The sequence below is a fragment of the Numenius arquata genome, chromosome Z (genome assembly GCF_964106895.1).
Source record: "Numenius arquata chromosome Z, bNumArq3.hap1.1, whole genome shotgun sequence".
Classification (NCBI taxonomy): Eukaryota; Metazoa; Chordata; class Aves; order Charadriiformes; family Scolopacidae; genus Numenius; species Numenius arquata.
Genome location: NC_133616.1, coordinates 5948684 through 5970602, shown reverse-complemented (window position 1 = coordinate 5970602; position 21919 = coordinate 5948684). Strand labels below are relative to the sequence as shown.

The following is a 21919-nucleotide window of genomic DNA, read 5'->3' as shown; positions in this document are numbered from 1 at the left end:
TTATGACTTATGTTATTCTCAGTGACTATAACCTCTATCAGCTCTGCTCAATTAACTGAGGTTAAGTGTTATAGATTATTGAGGAAACGGGTGATGGTAAATTAGAACGACTTTCCTAATTTAAAAATAACGGATGGTCAGGTGTTTCAGAGACAAGATTCAATGCCAAGTATTTACAGCACCATTCTCTGCCATAGATATTGGGTGGACAAATCATATCTGAATTTAGCCATCAAAACGTTAGGCTTGGAGACCAAGTTTCTCTTTATGGAGTGACAGAGGGTCACCAGAAAGAGGCAGCCATTTCAGGGAGCGAGTCATCATCTGCTAACCATCCAAGGTGGATGGGACAAATCACCAACCAGAGGAACCTCGCTCCCCTTATTAACCAAAGAGAGACTCTTAATGACTAGAAGTCATGCTCAAGATTTGCATGATCAAATTGCAGTGACATAAATACGGACTTTTCTGCCTAGTACATATTCAAATGCCTGAAATTGCTCATGGAAGACATAAAAGAAGATCCTCAGAGAGTATGATGCCTCATTCTTCTTGAAGAGATTAACCTTGTATCAAATGTATTTCAAAATGTGTCATGTAAGGGCTGATTGTGGGGAACCTGAATGCTTGGTTCATCAGAAAATATGACTGCATAAACTGTGTCTGTACTAGTAATTTGAACATAATGAGGGAGGCACCCAAGCACATCTATACTGCTAAATTGGTAAAATGATCCCTAGCTTGGTTTCAGACCACAGCAGGCTACCACTTTTGTAGCCAGTTGCTGAGCATGGTGCAGAACGTAGCATAGTTCAGGGACCACTTCCAACTGCAGTTTGCATGTGATAACCCTGCTGTGAAGGCTAAGAGAGTTTAATAACATGGAAAGATGTTGTTCCATGCCAGATGACCTTAGTGTCAGAGAATGGGCATGTTTATTTTATCAATCCATTTAAGGTTTAATCTTAAAGTATATCTACACCCTCTTCTGCAACCTTTTCTGTATCGTAAACTGACCTGAAACAAGGTACCCCTAAAAATACAGAGCCAGGCCAGTGTTGATATATGTCTCTCAGCACAGTGGGTGAAATGACATAACAACCAATGCTAAATGGTTTTCAATTGACTCAAAGCTTAAGCATCTGCCTGAAAAAGACCAATGAGCATCCCTCAAGGTTTCTCAGGGTACTAATTTCTATGGTCTTTTACACATGGAACAACTGCTTCATCCCCCTCTATGCAGTGTGCAGCATTGGAACAGTCACAGATGTTTCCCCTTGTTATTTATTGTCTCATAGCTGCCATCTGTTCAGTGCAGGCTCCTGTTGTCCCTCCACCAATACTTCGCTCATAAACTCTTTGGACAAGCACATCTCTTTGTCTCTAGGATGCTTCACCTAAAATCTCTGTGGCAATACAGGTAAAATTATAATAGTAATTACAGTAGTGTAAATGTAGACTTCAGTTGTTGGAGGCAGGAAAAAGAAAATTCACCTTAAATGTGTGTATGTGTTTGTATTCATCTGAAATAATCTGAAATAGAAATATAGTCACATATTATCTAACTATATACAGCAAAGTAGTACTTTTGGCAGAGAATTTTTGACAAGTCAAAAATTATCACTGGATTTTCTTGAAAGGCAGAGAAAACGGAGAACAAACCACTAGATTTTAATGAACTGAAATTCTTCATGAAACCATAACCTTTTCAAATTTAACATAGCAAAACAAATCAACTGCCCCCCCAGGTTGTCCAAAATATAATTAGTTTAAACCCTGCAAAATAATCAAAGAAGAAAAGTGAAAAAAATGAACATTTACTAATGAAAATACATGTTTTTCTAATGATACCAGTTATCATTCCAGGTCAGACACAAATGACACTGACTACTGGTGTGGTTTCATGGAAATCACAGTCTTTATTTTTTGACAAAATGTATGCATGTTTTAATTGTAAACTTTTTAAATAAAGTCAATAATGAAAGAAGTCTAGGAAAAAAAAAAAAAAAAGTTGATTAGGCTATACCTTACTTCATGCCAGCTTTAAAAAGGAGTATTTAAAAGACCTGTCCAACTGATCGATCAAATGATTCACCTGGGTGGTTAAGGACTGTGAAAGGTAGTGACTGACCTGATGTAATTCTCTAGTAGCTCGAGGCCTGAATGTTACATTGCAGATGTTATTACATGCTGGGACAGAGCTGCACAGCTCTAGGGAGGGCTCTGGGAAGTATCAGAGAGACAATGCCTTTGTGTGCTCCTTGGCAGGACACAGGAGTGTGGCCAATGGTGAAACACTGGCCCAGGTTGCCCAGAGAGGTGGTAGATGCCCTATCCCCAGAAACGTTCCAGGTCAGGTTGGATGGGGCTCTGAGCAACCTGATCTAGTTGAAGATGTACCTGCTCATTGCAGGGGGAGGGGAGAGGACTAGATGAGCTCTAAAGGTCCTTTTCAATCCAAACTACTCTATGATTCTAATGCACTGCATGTCTGTAGAACATCACACCTCTGCTAGCTAGTCCTGGTGAGTATTGAGCAAAGGAGACAGAACAGTAGCCCTGCAGCCTCCAGGCAGCTGGTGCATGACTTGTGCTATGCTTGACAACCCTTTCTGCTAAATGGAAAGGACACTATGAGGACAAGGCTCTAAAGGGTCAAAACTGGGAGCCCCCAGCATTCCCTTTGGGCCTGGTTTACACAGACACATATGCGGGCTGAGCACAGTCTAACCCTAAACCTACATGTGAATGCAAAGCTGAAGGTCAAATCCTAAAGTCCTTAAGCAGTCAAAATGTCCATTGAAATCAATGCTACTCATTCCTAGGATGGTGAAATGATCCATGCACGTAGAGAGGAGGCAATAAGTGCATCCCTTGTCCTAGAGCTGGTGGAAGCTGGTTCTGCCTTGGATGCTGGCTTAATTCCTAACATCTGAAGACCAGACAGGAGCCAGGTAAAAAAAAACACAGTATTTTGTCCACTCAGATTTGCAGAGAAGGGATGAGAGGGTATGCTAAGTGACTTTATCTATAATACAGAGGAGACACAGGGCAACCATTAATTGGGCCTTCAAGGAGCTACTTCTGCATGAGGACTGAAGGGAAGGAACTCCAGGACCTGGTCTGGAAGATGCTGTGTCAATGCTGCCTTTTTGAACTGTTACATGTTACTGTGGTCAGCTCCTGATGGGTGGCTCATGGGGAATTGCCATCAGGTGGTACTTTCCTTTTTTTTCTTCAAGGATCCTTTCAGTTTCCGCCACAGACTATCCTTCCTCTTCATCTTCTTCTCTACCATGGGCAGCAAAGACTCTTTCCTTCGGATTTCCCTCACTAGTCCATGAAAGACATCATCAATGTAGAAGCGGAGGGCAGCTGAAGTCTCAAAAAAAGAGCAGGAGTATTCTCTGGCTAAACTCATTCCTTCTTCGGTCGAGACCTACAAGGAAAAGAAAATTCCATAAATATCACCTAATTCACAGAACATGAATCAACACGAGAACAGTGCAGTATATGTAGTGTGACTTTTTGGATACTGCAAATCACTTTTACAGGAAAATAATCTAACAGTACTGGACAGAGAAGGATCAAGACTTAAAGGATCAGACTGAATTCAGGAGATGTTTGAACAGAGCATACTGACAATATTCTTGTGCTCAGGTATATTATTACCCTAATTCTGATGCATCAATTTTTCCATGCATTTCCCCTCCTTAGTGCAGTAATCTTGTACAGTTTAATAATGTTGGTATCTTTATTCCTCAAACTGGAACGGATAGCCAAAAAACATTATATAGAATTAAGGTCCTAGAAAATCCCTGTTCAGCATTAACCTAATCCTGGAGGCAACTTGACTTTAAGCACACCAGCTTTCATACCTCAAGACTTTTCAGTCACATTAATTTCTGAGCTTGCCTTTAAGTGTTTTGGTCTTGGCAGACCTGCAATCCTACCACTTAGCTCATCACTGAGCTGTATGAAAATCCCAAATCTATTTGTTTTTCAGCTCATCTTCCCTAAGTAGCCTTGTATATTTACTGTTCTCAGAAAATGTGGAGAAAATGTGTGTTTGTATTTTGAGGAACTGTAAGGGGAGGGATAATCATGAATCTAGAGGAATGCAGGGCAGATTTTTTTTAGTTTGCCTGAATTTTGAAAAAGAGGTATCTTATTTGTAAAATTTCCATATTGACTACCTCTTGGCATTTGACCTGCCAGCCTGCTAAATGAAAGGGTGGTCAGCATGCTGACTAATGTGTGGTTTAAGTAGAGTTTAAGTACTTATCATAAGGAGTACCACCATCTACCACTTGGGCTACATTTTGCACATTGGGAGCTCATCCAGTAACACGTAGCAAGTCTGCAGCAAAACAAAGAGCAAACCCTATGAGCATCTAAATGTTAAGCTAGCTTTCCAGCCGGTAGGCTGTCCTTTCTTTTCAGTATTTGAACACAAAACTGAATGAATGAACTTTATGAATTAAATGTATGGTGTATATTCAAATTCTAGGTCAGAAATTCCAGCCTTTGCTTTTATTTGTATTTGGATATCATGATTTATTCAAGTAACCTACCAACCCTCTAGATAAAAAGACGAAAAAAGTACTTTGAGACAGCCTTGTATAAGGCTACATAATAGGCTGTGGAATGTCTCAATTGCTACTGTCTACCACAAGACTAATTTTAGGGTTTTTTTCTTATTTCTACCTTCATGCACCCAAAAGTGCCATTTATATCTACTAGGGAAATAAACCCTGATGTTTCAAGTTACAAACAAACTCTCTCAGGCCTGCCATGATGAAAATGTCCATTATAATAAAGTTATGACATCACCATGCATTTCTTGTACCTAACCACAAAGCTGGACAGAGTGTGAAACAGGATTTTGGATGAAACAGAAAGTCATTTCATTCCAGCCTGCAGGTAAATCTGCACCAAGCATGTACCTGCGTGACACAGACCACAGAAATCCTCCCTGTCACCTTTGCGTTGAGCACAAACTTTGTAACATTAGTGGGATCATTCTTCTATGCTACAGGTATAATCTTAATTTAATTAAGAATATTGTAAGGATAAGCAGGAATGTTGTACGCCAACCTGAATAATTCTCACTGACACAATGAAAGATTGTTACCGCTTTCCAAGTGCTGTAATTGCCAACCTTTAGCAAAAGGAGATGGGTAGCAATATGGTCCTTGTTTTTCTCTGGGCAGCTGTGTAAGCAAAATGCATTATTCAGTATGTCTATTGGGCAACATTGTGAAATTGATTGTCTGGATAGAAGACTATTTTGGTGTATTTTGGACTTTATAATAATTTTTTTTCTTGCTATGGCTTGTTTGAGCCACAGGAGGATTTTTTATTTTATTTTGTTAAAAACACTGCAGTTCTGAGCAAATGATTACACAGAGCTACAGTTTCAGTGAAGATTTTACATATTCATTACCTAAAAGGAAAAAAAATGCACATAAATTGAAACTTCCTTATGTTAAAGAATAGTAAGGTCGTAAATATAATTAGGGTGCAAGCACAGAAATACTCAAGCATAAAAAAATTGCCCATCCCTTTGCTCCATGATTTTCTAGTGTTTGCACATCTAAATCCTCCTTCATTCTACTCTTTTTTATTTTTTTTTTCTTTCTCCTGCCTTTTCTAGGATGAAAACTGTGTTTTCTTCCACCTGCAAGGAAGAACAACTGCAGGGAAGACATGTTATGCTCCATAATGAAACAAGACTGCTAAGAGCTGTGAGAACTGGAGAATACTCAGGAGAAATAAATTGTACAGAAAAAATATCTCCCTAGTCTCTGTGTGGCTGGAGGCTTGTAACTTGGTCAAATTTGGCTGGATTTCTATAAAAAGCAGCAAAAGTTTGTGTTTGGCTCCAGTTTCCTGCCAGATTAAAGGCATAAAATTGAAAATATTAATGGCAATAGTTCATTTCAAAGCATGGTATTTTTCTTAAATCTTACCCTCAGGAACTAATTAACTGCTTTGGTGAAATTTTATGAACTAATTCAGCATGAGGAGGACACCTGGCACAAACAATTTCAGGACATTTAGTTGAAATTTTTCAGCTTCAAGGCTGAAAACAGGCTTCTCTGAAATCTAATGCTGTCATAATTACTACTGCTATTTCCAGCACCAATGAAAATATGGCTATAACAATTTAATTAATCTGATTTCTGAAGAAATTGTAAATATAGAAAGATGTCTAGGGGCAAAATAGATGTTTTTCTTTCAGTTCATAACTCGGTCAAGAGGCTAAACACCTATGGAATAAGAAACAAGGGATAAAGCTCTTGATGAGGTCACTGACGCCCACATAATTCCAGGGATTTACCTTGTTCCCATTTTATGACCAAAAGAGAAACTATATCATAAAAATCTATCCTAGATCTGCACAGCTCAGGGACTTGTTGACAAATTGCAGCTTCTGTGGGTCTGTGCCAGAAGAAGATATGATCTGTCAGTGTGACACGAACAGACAGGTCAGGGAGCGAGGTCATTCTATTGAATATATATCTGGGAAACAGGGCTTTATATCTCATCTTTAGAGTAACCCTCTGTGATTGAAACTGGCATTGTTTCCCAGAGTATAATTCTGGTTATATTGATTCCAATTTAGCTTGTTCCTTTGCTGGTAAACTTTAAGAAGGGAATGAAGGTGGAAGACTGGTGTAGTGAGGATAATGAAAAATTAAAATTTAGGAGCTGGCAGAAGCTTTCTGAATCTGATCCAAACTTTAAAAACTGTGATTGTCTTGGGGGAAAGGCCTGTGTGTGGATCAGGACTTAAAGAAACAGGCCACTGAAGCTTGCAGTGTAACCAAAGAGCAAGATCCCCCAGAAGGACAAGTCCATTAAATGAACATGAACATGATGACCCCCAGGAAAACAGTATTCTCTCATTTTCCTTGCAAAGTGCATGGTTCTGAGTGTCCATTTGGGTGCATGTGAGTTGAGAGGGAAGAATATAAAGAAACTGTCCAAGTGGCCAGGAACCAGATCAGGCAAGGGAAAGCCCAGGCAGAACTGAATCTAGCCAGGGACATAAAAAACAATAAGAAAAACTTCTACAGATATGTCAGGGACAAAGGCAAGACTAGGGAAGTTGTGGGCCGTCTCCGGAAGGAAATGGGAGACCTGGCCTCCCAGGATATGCATAAGGCTGAGCTACTGAACAACTTTTTTGCCTCAGTCTTCACCAGCAAGGGCTCTAACCACACTGCCCAAGTCACGGAAGGCAAAAACAAGGGCTCTGCGAATGAACAACTGCCCACAGTAGGAGAAGATCAGGTTCAAGACCTCTTAAGAAACCTGAAGGTGCATAAGTCCATGGGACCTGACGAAATCCACCCAGGGGTCCTGAGGGAGCTGGCGGACAAAGTTGCTAAGCCGCTTTCCATCATATTTAGGAAATCGTGGCAATCTGGCAAAGTTCCCGCTGACTGGAAGAAGGGGAACATAACCCCAATATTCAAAAAAGGAGAAAAAGAAGACCCAGGGAATTATAGGCCAGTCAGCTTCACCTCTGTGCCTGGCAAGATCATGGAGCAGATCCTCATGGAATCTCTGCTAAGGCACATGGAAAATAAGGAGGTGATTGGAGACAGCCAGCATGGCTTCACCAAGGGCAAATCGTGCCTGACAAATTTGGTGGCCTTTTACAATACTGCCACAGGCTTGGTGGACAAGGGCAGATCAACAGATGTCATCTACCTGGACTTATGCAAAGCATTTGACACTGTCCCGCACGACATCCTGGTCTCAAAATTGGAAAGTCATGAGTTCGATGGATGGACCACTTGGTGCATCAGGAAGTGGCTGAATGGCCACGCTCAAAGGGTTGTGGTCAATGGTTTAATGTCCAATTGGCAGCCAGTGACGAGTGGAGTTCCTCAGGGGATGGTACTGGGACCAGTGCCGTTCAACATCTTTGTTGGAGACATGGACAGTGGGATAGACTGCACCCTCAACAAGTTTGCCGATGACACCAACCTCGGTGGTGCGGTCGACACGCTGGAGGGAAGGGATGCCATCCAGAGGGACCTGGACAGGCATGAGAGATGAGCTTGTGCAAACCGCATGAAGTTCAACCAGGCCAAGTGCAGGATCCTGCACCTGGGACATGGCAATCCCAGGCACAAATACAGGTTGGACGGAGAATGGCTGGAGAGCAGCCCTGAGGAAAGGACTTGGGGGTGTTGGTGGATGAGAAGCTCAATATGAGCTGGCAGTGCACACTGGCAACCCAGAAAGCCAACCACATCCTGGGCTGCATCAAGAGAAGTGTGGCCAGCAGGTCGCGGGAGGTGATTCTACCCCTCTACTCTGCACTCGTGAGACCCCACCTGGAATACTGTGTCCAGCTTTGGAGTCCTCAACACAGAAAGGACATGGACCTCTTGGAACGGGTCCAGCGGAGGGCCACGAAGATGATCAGAGGGATGGAGCACCTCTCCTATGAAGACAGGCTGAGAGAGCTGGGGTTGTTCAGCCTGGAGAAGAGAAGGCTCCGGGGAGACCTCATAGCAGCCTTCCAATATCTGAAGAGAGCCTACAGGAGAGCCAGAGAGGGACTCTTTGTCAGGAGATGTAGTGACAGGACAAGGGGTAACAGTTTTAAATTGGAAGAGGGGAGATTTAGATTAGATATTAGGAGGAAATTCTTTACTGTGAGGGTGGTGAAGCACAGGAACAGGTTGCCCAGGGAAGTTGTGGATGCCCCATCCCTGGAAGTGTTTAAGGCCAGGCTGGATGGGGCTTTGAGCAACCTGCTCTAGTGGAGGTGTCCCTGCCCATGGCAGGGGGTTTGGAACGCGATGATCTTTAAGGTCCCTTCCAACTCTAACCATTCTATGATTCTATGGTTCTGTGATACACCAGTTACAGTATCATGAGGACTGTGGATAGCACGTGGGACTGTAGGCTGAATTTGGGAGTTTCTTATCTCTTGGTAGTTCTGGGCAGCTGCAACACTGCACAGCTTCATACAGGCAGGAAATATTCACTGGCTGCAGATCGCATTTTATAGCATTAAGATTCTATTTGTGGCTTTTCAAACCTCTCTTGGAAAATTACTAGTGAGATTAAATGCAATGCTGACAGCCTGTGAAAGCTGTGATGGATGAGCTGCCATCTTTAAGACAGCCAGTTCCCCACTAAGGTCAGCTCCTGCACAACCAAAAGGAGAGCACAAAGCCACCTGGGCTAGATGGTGGGTGGGGAGGCAATCGTTGGCCTCCATAGGCAGAACAAAAATATCTGGATCTGAGAAGGAAAGTGCAAAAAAGATAAACAGATCGATATTCTACCTCTGCCCTTGGACTGTCATTAGCTGACAAATCTCCATCAGCATGAGACTATTTTGTGTTCAGCTTTGTCTCTCCTTTGGTCAAGGCAGCAACAGAAGCATCCCAAAGTAGATTTCATTGACAGAGATCGTATTAGCAGAGTCCGCAGCATCACCTTGGGTGAGCCCGTGGTGGTCTTCATGCAGGGAAGCAATGCATTTCCACCTGTGCATCTCATCCCTGCAACAGCATGGTCCACTTGAGATGGCTATTGCAGCTTTCCCCCTGTGGCTGGGACCTCCAGGTTGTCATGGAGAGATCTGGAGGCTGCAGGTGGAGTGCTAAGGGTTGTAAGGCTTCTCCTAAATTTTTGTTACATTGATTTCCACCCTGACAAACCTCATTAACTTTGCAATGGGAAAAAGAGTGATAATTATAGACTCAAAAGCTTTGTTCTTCGAATGTTCTTTGCTGAAAACATGAGGTCTTGATCACTAATCAGAGACAGAAGGGGACACATGTTGCTTAACGCTGCTCATCTAAATCCCATTGAGGCTAATAGGAGGAATTCCAACGGGTTTTGATCAATCTCTATATATTTGTACAGGCAATGACTTATGTGAGCTGTAGAAAAAAGATAACCATTTAAGAACTTTGTGGGAGGAGAGGGATGCAGCATCTTGAGCGGCCTTGTTTGTAGCACAGCAAATAACAAGAAGAGTAGAAAAAGCCATGAGTACTCTGAATGATGTCTAGGAAAGACCCACATCTCTTCCCTTCATCTCTGATGGATTTTTTGTTTCTTGACAGATCCCGTTGCAGAAAACAAATATCCAGATACCAGGCTGTGTATACCAGTTTAGCGACAAGCAAGCAATCCAGAAGAATTCACACAAACATTCACAACCCTTCCCATCACAGTCCGTTCCCTCAGAATATCAGAAGGAGAAAACCTATAATATGCCACAGGAAAAAGCTGGAGAGATCAAAGGTATTGATGATTTCCTGGGTCTCTGATAAGCACATTTGCCAAGAGAAAAGGGGAAAAATAATCTCATGGGTCTAGAAAGTGAATGCCATGCAGGACAACAAAAGGCAAAAAAATGGGTATTGCCTATCTGACATTAATGATTTTTTTTTTTTTTTAAATTCCAGCACTGACCTCTGAGTTTATGCCAAAGGCACTCACACACAACACATGAGATTTCTCATTAATGATGAACAACAACCAGGACTGACCAACTTTCACTAGTCTCAGTTCACCACTCTACTTCTAAGGTACCAGGAAGACACTAGGTAGTCCCTGACCACCCAGCACTGTCAAGTGTCAGGGACCTACCCAGTAATCTGGACAGGGACAAGCTCTGTATACTGATAGATGGGTCCAGCAAAGGCTGAGGTGAGTGTTCCTGCATTGCAACCTGCCTTTCCTAGACCCAAAGGCTTTCACTGTAAGCATTTGACTCCTGTTTTGAGCATCATGCAATACAACCCACTAACCCAAAAGCAGATCTATTATACCTATGTCATTTTTGACAGTTATTCATTTTTCCATTGGACAAGCGTTGTATCAACAGGCATGGTGGCAGAGACTTTCTACAGGCTGGTATAAGGATCTTTCCAAGTGTTAAATGCTGTTGTTCAGGTCAAAGCTGAAATACTTGGATATTACAGCAGTGGCTGGGGTTGAAAACCTGAGTAGAACCAGATAAAACAGAAAAATCAATCATCCTGTCTTTTTAAGACAAGGAGCACTGTTGTTATTTGTCATGGAATATGTATTTTTTTTTAAAAAGAAGAAAAGAATGTTTCAAGCCCTTTTACCCTTCTTTTCTTTCTTCAGATATTTACATTTATAAACTGTCTACCATATTCTTGCTATGGAGTCATGGCATCCCTGAAAGGAGGGAAAAAACCAAGATCAAGTGGAAATCAATTCATGCTGGAAGAAATGTTGAAGACTAGGCTTTGTGACTAACTGGTGTTTCCTCTTTGTGGTCAGACATCCAATATGACTATGTTTCAGGTCTAAATAAATGCACATTAAATGCAAAAGCAAAACAAAAATTCTTAGTGTTAAAATGTCCAGTTTCCATCTCCCTCAACATAAACATTCTGGTTTTTTTCAGAATTTAAAATTAAATTTAAAATTAATTATTGTTTAAAAATAGAATGTTGAAAGTTTTCCTTCTGCAAACATTAACATTTTAATCTTTATGTATGATCACATTTGCAAATGTATACACTGCAGCTACCAATTTGATTTGGCCAAGATTCCACTAAAATTCACAACTAGCTTCTACTGACACAAACCAGCATTTTTCATTCCACCAAACATGTGCGCCTTATATTTTAACTCAATCCCTTGGGAAGCAGACACCTTTTTTCAGCAGCCTGAGCAGTAGATGAGTAACATGATGCAGAAACGTGAGAGGAGAACTTCATGTCAACACCATTACTCTTAAATCCATTTGGAAGTCTTCAGAAGTAATTAGTTGAACGAACCTCACTCCAACTTCATGGCAGGCAATTCTGCAGGCTCAGCTTTGCTGGCTTTCTTGATTAGAAGGCTTGATGAGATAGAAGCTGCCATACAATTCATCATTATTGTGAGGGTATTGCAATTGGTTCTGTTCCTCTTTCTCCCTCCCCAGTGTTATGTGAAAGCTGGTGTCTTTTAAGAGTTTTCCATGTTTTCCTTCCTTGCCACTCTGTGATACTTTTTACTGTTTTTTATTGGTGATCAAAATGTGGTCTAGCATGAATGGCCATGGGTGTAGATAGGATTAGCAGACTGGGCCAAGGAGAAGATCACAGAATCATAGAATGGCTAGAGTTGGAAGGGACATTAAAGAATATTTAGTTTCAGCACCCCCTGTGATGACCAGGGACACCTCCCACTAGACCAGGTTGCTCAAAGCTTCATCCAGCCTGGCCTTGAACACCTCCAGGGATGGAGCATCCACAGCTTCTCTGGGCAACCTGTTCCAGTGTCTCACCAACCGAGAGTAAAGAATTTCTTCCTAATATCTAATCTAAGTCTCCTCTCTTTCAGTTTAAAAGCATTACCCCTCATCCCATTGCTACACTCCCTGATAAAGAATCCCTCCCCATCTTTCCTCTTTAGGTACCCCTTTAGGTACTGGAAGACTGCTACATGTGGTCTTGCCGTGTGAATTTATGCCTTGACAGACTAGATGGCATGGAAATAGCACATGGCACAGTACTACACCTCTCACACCACCAGCTTCTCCAACCTCTGAAGGCATTTGCATTATTGAGGCTTACTCTTTCCCTTCCCCTCGTAACCTGGCCTTTGCATTTGGACAGGAAGGAAACTGCAGCTTTAGCAATGCAGAAAATAATAGGACTGTCTGGGGCTTCCATGATGAGCTTTGAGGCTTATTTTTAGGGGATAGACTATGGAGAGTGTGGGATTGTAAAACTAATTTGCTCCTTTTTAATGAAAAACTGTATAATAATCTTGTGAAAAATTATACTTCTAGACAAAACCGGAGAGATTCATCTGTCCCAAATTATGTCCTTCTCACCTGGTTAGTCACTAAGGTGGGACATGAAATACAGTTTAAAGTCCTGTTTTGAGACAGGAAGAATCATACTCTTATTCAATCCAAAGGAATTGCAAATTTTTTAGGGCTGAGAAAGTAATCTGATGAAGCATCACTGAGCACTTGTTTTTATGCTCTTCGTTATTAACCACTGTTAGATTAGACTTACAGTTTCTCTGACCTGCTATGGTCATTGAATAGCTATTACTAGCTATTTTGGGGTGAAATCCAGTTGGTGCCTGGTCACCAGTGGTGTCCCTCAGGTTGTAGAGAGGTGGGTGTTGGCCTCTTCTCCCAAGGGAATAATAGCAGGACCAGAGGAAATGGTCTGAAGTTGCAGCAGGGGAGGTTTAGATTAGATATTAGGAAGAACTACTTTACTGAGAGAGTGGTCAGGCACTGGAACAGCCTGCCCAGGGAGGTGGTGGAGTCGCCATCCCTGGAAGTATTTAAGAAACGTGTAGACATGGCACTTTAGGGCATGCTCTAGTGCCCGAGATTGTTGGTTTGTGTCTGTGGGTGGGGTGGTGTGTGGTTGTGGGCGTTTGTTTTGGTTTGGTTTTGGTGTTTGGTGTTCTGGGATTTTGTGGGGTTTTTTTTTGTTTTTGTGGGTTTTTTTGGTTTTTTTTGTTGTTGTTGTTGTTGGGTTTTTTTGTTGTTGGTTGGACTCGATGATCTCAAAGGTCCCATCCAACCAAAAATATTTTGTGATTCTGTGATTCTGTGATTCATTAAATGCATTCTCTCACTCTTTTTCATAGGAAAAAAATTAAGATCCAATGCTAATCCACACTTGAACAATTTCTGGAGATTTTTAGTGTCTTTTCTGATGGAGATTACTGCCAGCACTGATTTTTGTCTAGTATTTCTCTCACTTTTTGGATCATTTTTTTTCCCACACTTTTTATCCACAATATCCTTATAACACAGGAGCTATGTCTCTAGGTAATTTCATTCCTGCTTTGGGCAAACGTTTTGAGTAAAGCGAAACATCATCCATGCAGTTGCGTATTTGCAAAACAAGTGAAACACATGAGGCTCCAAGGTCTGTTTTTCCATCTTGTGATAATATTACTTCATTATTTCACTGCTCTAAAGCCAAATAATTAAATCAACATCTCATTTCATGTAAAAATCACAACAGAATCAGGATGCTGTCTGCAGGTTAGACTCTGAAGTTGTTCTTCTCTGCTACAGACTGTACTCTTCTCGCTTTATCTTGTCAAAAGCAAGACAGATGAGTAGGTTAAAGTACCTTTATACCAGGGAATGTTTCTAGAGAGATGGCCTCAGGATCTGACTGAATTGGATACTCAAAGCCACATGATCTTGCATCAGTCAGCAATAGCTCTGGGTCTAATTTGAAGAGAATGTGGAAGTGTTAAATCCTTAGCATCAGTCTTCAAGATGAACAAGTATGGGTCAATTGCTCAAAGCATTTTTCAGAGATCTGACAATTTTCTAAATTGTCCATCATCTTTAAAGGTACTTTGATTGCAACACTCAGCTGAAGATATAGATGGCCATAAGATGGTTGCAAAAAGCAGGCATCTCTACATCAGTTCAGCTTGGAACATTCACAGGAGGAGACCAGGTTTTTGTAGGGAAAAAGATCTCAGAATTGCAGTTTTAAGTTCACAAGAAGGGAAAATCTTTTCAATTTTTGTAAGAAACAACAACAAAAAAATCAATTATAATCTGCTAGCAACAGATGGTTATTAAAAAAATTACATGTAAAAAAAGCTGCAAATGTATGATTTATATTTTTTTTAAACAAATAGTAGCACTGAACTATTATTTTAATACTGCAAGTGATTTGTATTGCTTTGTGAACACAAGTTAATTATCTGTCCACTACAGCCAGCCCCCCAATTTTTTATCTATGTATAGACTGGTGTAGGCTATTTTAATTTACGTGTTACACATTAAAATGTCACTAGTTACTTGAATTCAGTTCTTCATTAAGACTCGGGCACTAAGCAGACCGGGTACTGAGTAAATCTACTTAATACCTGGTAACTTATGCAAATCTCTCTGTCATTATATTAATTTGAAGATAGGAGTAACATGGCCTCTAACAGCAATATTTTGTCCTGTAAACACTCCACTGACATAAGAAGATCAAAAAACAGAGCACAAGTCATTGAGGAGGGCAGAGCCGGATACTGCTTTGAGTGTGCTATTTTTGACAGTTGTCTCCTGAAGTCTGGGAAATGTGATACAAGAAATTTGAAGGAGATCAGAAAGAAATCTGGAGAGTTAAACAGAAGACAAGGAAGAGGCAGAAAGAGCTGTATATTTATTTGTGTGGTTTTGTACATATACTCACAAGGGAGAACTGTAAATGAAGTAAAAAAACCCACACAAACCCAAAAATATTGGGGGTTCACACAACTGTAGAATATTTTGAGTCAAAGTATCAAAAAATTATGTTCAGTAAAATGGGTAATTTTCAGCCATATGAATAGACTACTGGAATTAAGCTCTGAAAGTTCCCTTTATGCTTAAGCTGAATATGAGTTTTCAACACTAGAGTTAAAAAAAAAAAAATCACAAAAAATATCTGTTCCAAATGCAGATAGTGTTGTGTGTCCTGACACCACATATTGTTTAACACTACATGGAGTGCAATGCACATATACTTTGGTGTACAGTTTTTACATCTAAACATACCCCCAGACACAGGGCAAACAGAAAACACCATGCTACATTCCTGACAGTGAAAAGAAAATTGCATCAAGGCTCTCCCTTCTCCCTCCATGTCTGAGCAATTGTCATCTGCTAAGATCCAGGGATCCTGTCCAGGCTGGTGAAGTGAGTATTCGACAGAAGGGAGGCAGAGGAAGAATTTTTAATGGATTTATAGAGATTTGGACTACAATGGAATAATTTAATAGCTTTTTTTCCAGAAGTTGTTTACTGAAGTAAACAAGTGTTACAAAGGTATGAGGTACCAAAATGTCTTTTGCACAATTTACAGAACAATGTTTCACCTTTCCACCTATTACATGGGTTGCTTTTGAAAGAAAAATGTATTCAATGCACTGAGAGGTGGGTGTCAGGAAATTGAGGTGGTGAGATGCTGGGTTTTTTCCTGGAACATGTAATTAATTTTGAGGGTTTAGTAATTTTGAAGTTTATTGGGAAGGTTTGTCAAATAATCTCATTATGGGAAATACTTGCACAGTATCTTTATTAAACTAATGACATTGATCTTCCCCATGTCAATATTAGTTCAGGCAAAATAGTAGACTTTTGTAGAATATGAATGTGCTGAAAAAAATCAGGGGAGCTTCACTGGAGTCTTACTTTTCAGATCCTTTCTGAAGGAGAGCTCATGAATGTGCTGAAAGGAGAGCTCATGGATGAACAAAGGGTCTTTTCTTGGTCACAAGAACACTGAAGGAGAAAGGTCTGTGACATATGAACCTTAAAACAGGAATGACAGCTGCAAAAGGACCATCCACATAGCCCATCATGTGAAGTGATCCACCAGCATGGACAATACATAAGAAAATGTTGAGGCTGAAGAACTACATATGAAGGGGATAACAGTGAGAAATAGATGTGCTGAGGGAGAAAAATTAAAAAATCTTAAATGGCCAGTGGGTAGGAAGAGCTGTAAGAACGCATTTAGTTAATTAGACATAACAAGCTCTCTTATTGCCTGCTAACCTCACTCAAATTACCTCACTTTTGCTGCAGGCTAAGAACATGCACTCAGATAGTTTCCGTGGTAACTTGTTCGTACATCTGTGGTTAGGTTGTCCTGTTGGCAAGCTCCCCATTCGGTGGGCAGGTTCTTTGGATAACCCTTCTGTATTTGCTGCCTCTGGGCTTTGATTTTGATTCAGAATACCAAGCACCTTAAAGTAAGCAAAGTAACAGCTAACAGCTTGCAGAATCTTAACTTTGTTGAATACACCCCCAAACTTTCTTGCATACATCCCAAAGACATCTTGGACACTTTACTAACAGAAACTTAAGAAATGATGAAGCTCAAGGATTAATCAGTAGGTTTTTTTCTAGAATCTTAGTTTTTAACTGAAGCCAAACATGTTGGCTGGGATTCTAGTTAATGTTTATTGCCACAAAGGAAAGGAAATAGTGAAGAGACAAGAAGAGAGAAGCAGAAAAATGAAGGTGGAAGGATGGTGGAGGGGAGGAAGACAGAGTATATGTTTATTATGCTAGCTTGGGGGTAGAATGAGAAAACAGTCTCTTAACAAACAGAATGGCAGAAACTCCTTGCTAGAAGCATCTGTTTAACCTCCTCTATCCATGATGTATCCATCCAATTATGCAGATATTCTTTCAATGTGTAGAAGATGCTATATTAATACACCCTGGGAACCCAAATTGTGATTACAGCTGAGAAACTCATATTCTTATCCATTGCAATAGACTTTTCAGTCCTCCACTGATAAGGCTGTAGCTCACTTTTCCTAGCGGCATGTGTGATCCTAACAAATGCTGCTGGGATCAGATTGAGCCTCTCCAATATACCTGGCAGAAAAGGTTGGCCTTACAGCAAAACTTGGATGTGGATGCTGACAAAACACTGCTCTAAAGAGTCCCTTTGGTACCAGGAGGCATTCAGCATCAGCTTCTCTGCAGATTAGAGCTAGTTTCTGACATTTATTTATTTTCCGTGTTTCAGTCAGTTAGCTAGTTCAAACCTGCACTCTGGCCAGACTCTGGAAAAGGAACTGAAAAGATGAAAAGACATCATATGTAGCGCAGACACCACAAGCCAGGCTGTCCTCCTGCCTTTTCTGAAGGTTGTCCAGAGATCCGTAGAGAAAAAATAGTGGGTCATAACTTGGAGTACAAGCAGCCAGGTGAAGCCCTACTTCTGCATCCTCCCAGATAAAAAAAAGTTTGAAAATGAAGGACAAGAAACAGATAAGAAATGAGTTACAGTAAATACATAGATAATACTATGTGGGGAAAAAAATGCATTAAAACATAAAAAGTATTAAGGGCTGGGAAGAAGAAAGATACAACTTCTTGAGAATAACATAATCTGGCCGATGAAATATTAACTGTGTTTTATCACTGATAATCACAATGGCTGGTAGGTAAATCTGGAACAGGTGCAGATCGCCATCCAGGCCTGGATGAGAAACACCACAGTTCAGACTACAGAGTGAAAATGTAACATCTTTACCCAGCCTTGCAGGTATAACAGTGACAAAGACAGACAATAACTCATCTGATTTCTCTCAGGAAGCTTGCTCACAATTTCCTAATGGCTGGTGTTTTTTTTTTCTTAAATACATAAATAAGCCTAGGTTTGGGGGAATAAAATTGCTGGTACTAAAAGCAACAGCTGGTGAAAAACAGTAAGTGCTTGAAGCCTTAACAGTTACTGTCGCTAGCAATTCAGGACGTTATCACCCCGTTATTTTTTTTACCCTTAGAAATAAAATGAGTGTTATTAAATGGTTTAGAAAACGACAACTGCCTGTGGTAAAGTTTTGTTGTACTCAATGGGAGGAATATTAATAAGAGGATAGGTATGATATCTTTGAGAAAAAGATGTGGAAAAAGAAATGTAGAACCCATTTCAGAGACAAGAGGCAGTTATGATACTATACTACCACAATGCATGGTTTAGGGTGGAAGAGATGTCTGTAATTCATGTAGTCCAAAATAGTGCTCACAGTGAGTCCACCCAGAGCAGATTGCTCATTTCATATTCAGGCAACACCTGCAAGGAAGAAAATCTTAAAGCCTCTCTGGACACTTATTCTACTGTTTAACCACTCTCATGCTGAAGAAAGCTTCATAATTAATCAGATGTTCTTGTGCTGAAAAATGTTTTTCATTTCTTATTCTTTCACTGTGCATCTCCAAGAAAAATCAGGTTTTACCTTCATTTTACTGATTATTAGGTGGCTGAAGACAGTAAAATGGTTCCCCTCTAGTTCACCAGACTGAACAAGCTCAGATTTCTCAATCTCTCCTGTTACTTTTTGTGCTCTATCCACCAGACAACCTTGCAGATTTCTGCTGAACTCACTCCAGTATGTCAAAATATTTCTTGTACTGGGGAGCCCAAAACAAACACAATACTCTAGATACGTTCCCACAAGTGCTGAATAAAGGTGCAAGGATCACTTCTCTGGACCTGTTGGCTACATCTTTACTAATACAACCCAGGACGCACCTGGCCACCTTCACTGTAAGGACACATTGTTGGTTCATGGTTAACTTGTCCACAAGGACTTCCATGTTCTCTTCTGCAAAGCTATTTTCTCTCCAGTAGTGCCCAACTTCTACTGCTGCATGGTGTTGTCCATTGCAGGTGCAGGCTTAACATTGCTTTTACTGAACTTCACACAGTTCCTATCAGACCATTTCTCCAGTCTGGCAATGTCTCCTCTGTGTTTATACCCTACCTGCCATTGTATCAACCACACCACTCAATTAGATACCACTCGTGACAGTACTTACTTTCTGTCCCAACATTGTTTGTAGTAAAGATATTCAAAATACTACCAGTAATTTGCTGCTAACTGGACTTTGTACTGCTCATTACAATCCTTTGAGCTTAGTGGTCCAGGTAATTCCCATTCACCTTGTAGTCTATCCATCCAAACAATATCTCACCTGTTTGACTACAAGGACATTATGACAGACATTGTTGAAACTTGTTAGAGTCAAAGTAAACATAATCCTCTTTTCTCATCCAGAGTGTGAGTCATCTGAAGGCGATCACAGAATTCAGTCAGCTTGTCAGGTATGACTTGCCCTTAGTAAATCCATGCTAGCTGTTCCCAGACATTTCCTTATCCTTCATGTGCCTGAAGTGGCTTTTTGGGACAATTTGCTTCATAAATGGATCATCCATATTTTTTCAAGGCAACTAGAATGAAAAAATGTATAACTGATTTAGTTTTAAACTACATAGCTCAGGTATTGATATATAAAGATACAGACAACAGTATAGGGTGTACTTCCTATCCAGGAACCCGAGTGTACACCTACCAGTGCGTCCCCTGTCAGTTCAGACTCATTGAAACTTCTTCCTAGGCTACTCAAAGAATGTACATGAAGATATAACTGCTGAGTTGAGATAAACATAACCAGAGATAATTCTGTACCATGTAAGTAAAGACAAGTGAAAGTTTTTGGTAAGTAATAATTTTGGGTCACAACTTGAATTTTTCTACCTGCTGGATTTCTTCTTTGCCTCTTTTTGGTTTTGTTTTTCTAAGCACTTTTCATGTTTTAAATTAGATACTACTGACCCTTTTTTCTTTTTCTGACTAGTATGTTATTGAAAAAAAGTGTAAATTCAAACTAGACCACGTATTATCAAGGAGGGCAGAATACAGCCTCCCAGCCTAAGACACTGTGAAAAAGAGAGTAAAAGTACTCAATTCTCATGCCATATGGGCGAGAGGGTTGAGCAAATAGAGCAAAATTATTGAAGTAAATGGAAAAAAATTCTATTACACCTTGGTTCAGGTCCTAGAGAAACAGTCTGGTAACAAGCAGTCATCCATCTCTGAACAGGTGGTATACCTGAGTATGCAAAATAAGAAGTGGGGGGAGGAGGGGAGCAGTGAAAGAAGGTAACAGCTTAGACCACAGATGGCTAAAAATGATCCAAGAGAATATTTGTTTTTAACCCAGAATGACTGCATCTTTTCATATACAGCTCTGGACACTGAGACCTAACCATGAAAAATGGGGTTTGCTTTTGCTTTCTCATGCAAATTTGACATTTATGGAAACGGTTACTTTTCTCTGATGTCTCTAGTGAAAGACAAACTGTTTTGATCTATATCCACTATTCAATACTGCTTTCATTATGAAACATATGCTGAACTTTGCACTCCATAATCTGATGGTGGGGCACACTGCAGACTGCAGAAAACTGTACCTACAGGATGATTAAATAGCTAAAATGAAAATTACACTACAGGTCACCCGCAACAAGATTTAACAGTTTTCAATTTCTTTGGTCTTCTAGGGATTAAATGTCTGATGTTGACTCACTTTCTTTTCTGTTACTACTGTTCTGCACATTTTGTAAATCATGTAGTTCCATGAAATTGATGGGGTTACTCATAGAAAATACAATGTTTAACTCCGCCAATCAGTTGTAATAGTTCTCTTGTCTTAGATAAGGATCTTTGTCCTTTCAGCTTTCTCAGGGGTGTCAGCAGATTGAGTCCACTGCTAACAGGAGACCATGAGACCTATCTCAGTGACATTCCACCTGCGTTTGCAAACAGAATCACAGAATCTTCTTGGTTGGAAGGGACGGGTGGGCTGGAAAGGTTACTGTTGGAGTGGCATGTAGCCAGACATAAAACATTAACAGTCCAGAATTTAGGGTTATTTTTGATGCCAAATTAAAAGATTCAAGTGAAATATACCAAATATGGCATTTCTTCTTACCTTTCTCTTCCTTTTTGTTAATTAAATTTATAGCTTAATAGCTTCAGAGCAACATTTTTAGATGTTATATAAGTTTTTCTGAAAGTCCCACAAAAATTAGAGACAAAACAAAGAACAAGATGAATAAAGACTAAAAAACAATTATTGAAGGGAAGCTTTTTGAAGGTAATCCTACTGGGACTGGTAGTCATGTGTATGTCAAACGCTGTATTTAGAACACTATTTTAACACGCATTGATATCGTTCATTAAGCAATGGAGATTCATAGACAAATATAGACAAAGTTTAAGCTATACAAACTGTTTTTCAGGTCTAAATCAGAAGCTGCAAACCCCAAGTTAAAGTTGATTAGGGACAATTGCTCTGTTTTTATCTTTATGAAAACAACTATTCACATCACAGAGAAATAGGTGCCATAGCATCCATGGAGGATGCTCAGAAGAATGACATAGGCCTTTAAGAGCTCCTTGTCATTATTTCAGTCCTTCAGCATTTCTGGCAATGACACTATATACAAGGAAAGAGAAGGCAGTGGGGGAGGGGAGAGTCAGGGTACTGTCATGACATGCTCAGTAACTATCACCTAACTTCTAGGCAGCATGTGTTCCTTGCCACTTAATACCCATTAGATGTTTTCCC

General features: G+C 40.3%; 1 protein-coding gene across 1 annotated transcript in view; it reads right to left on the bottom strand.

The window, feature by feature from the left end:
• Nucleotides 1–3211: 3211 nt before the first annotated feature.
• The window catches only part of RIT2 (Ras like without CAAX 2), a 191534-nt gene continuing 172826 nt past the window's right edge, over nucleotides 3212–21919 (bottom strand). Inside the window, exon 5 of the mRNA XM_074166404.1 lies at nucleotides 3212–3439. Within this exon, the coding sequence (XP_074022505.1) occupies nucleotides 3212–3439 (228 nt within the window). The remainder of the gene's footprint in view (nucleotides 3440–21919) is intronic.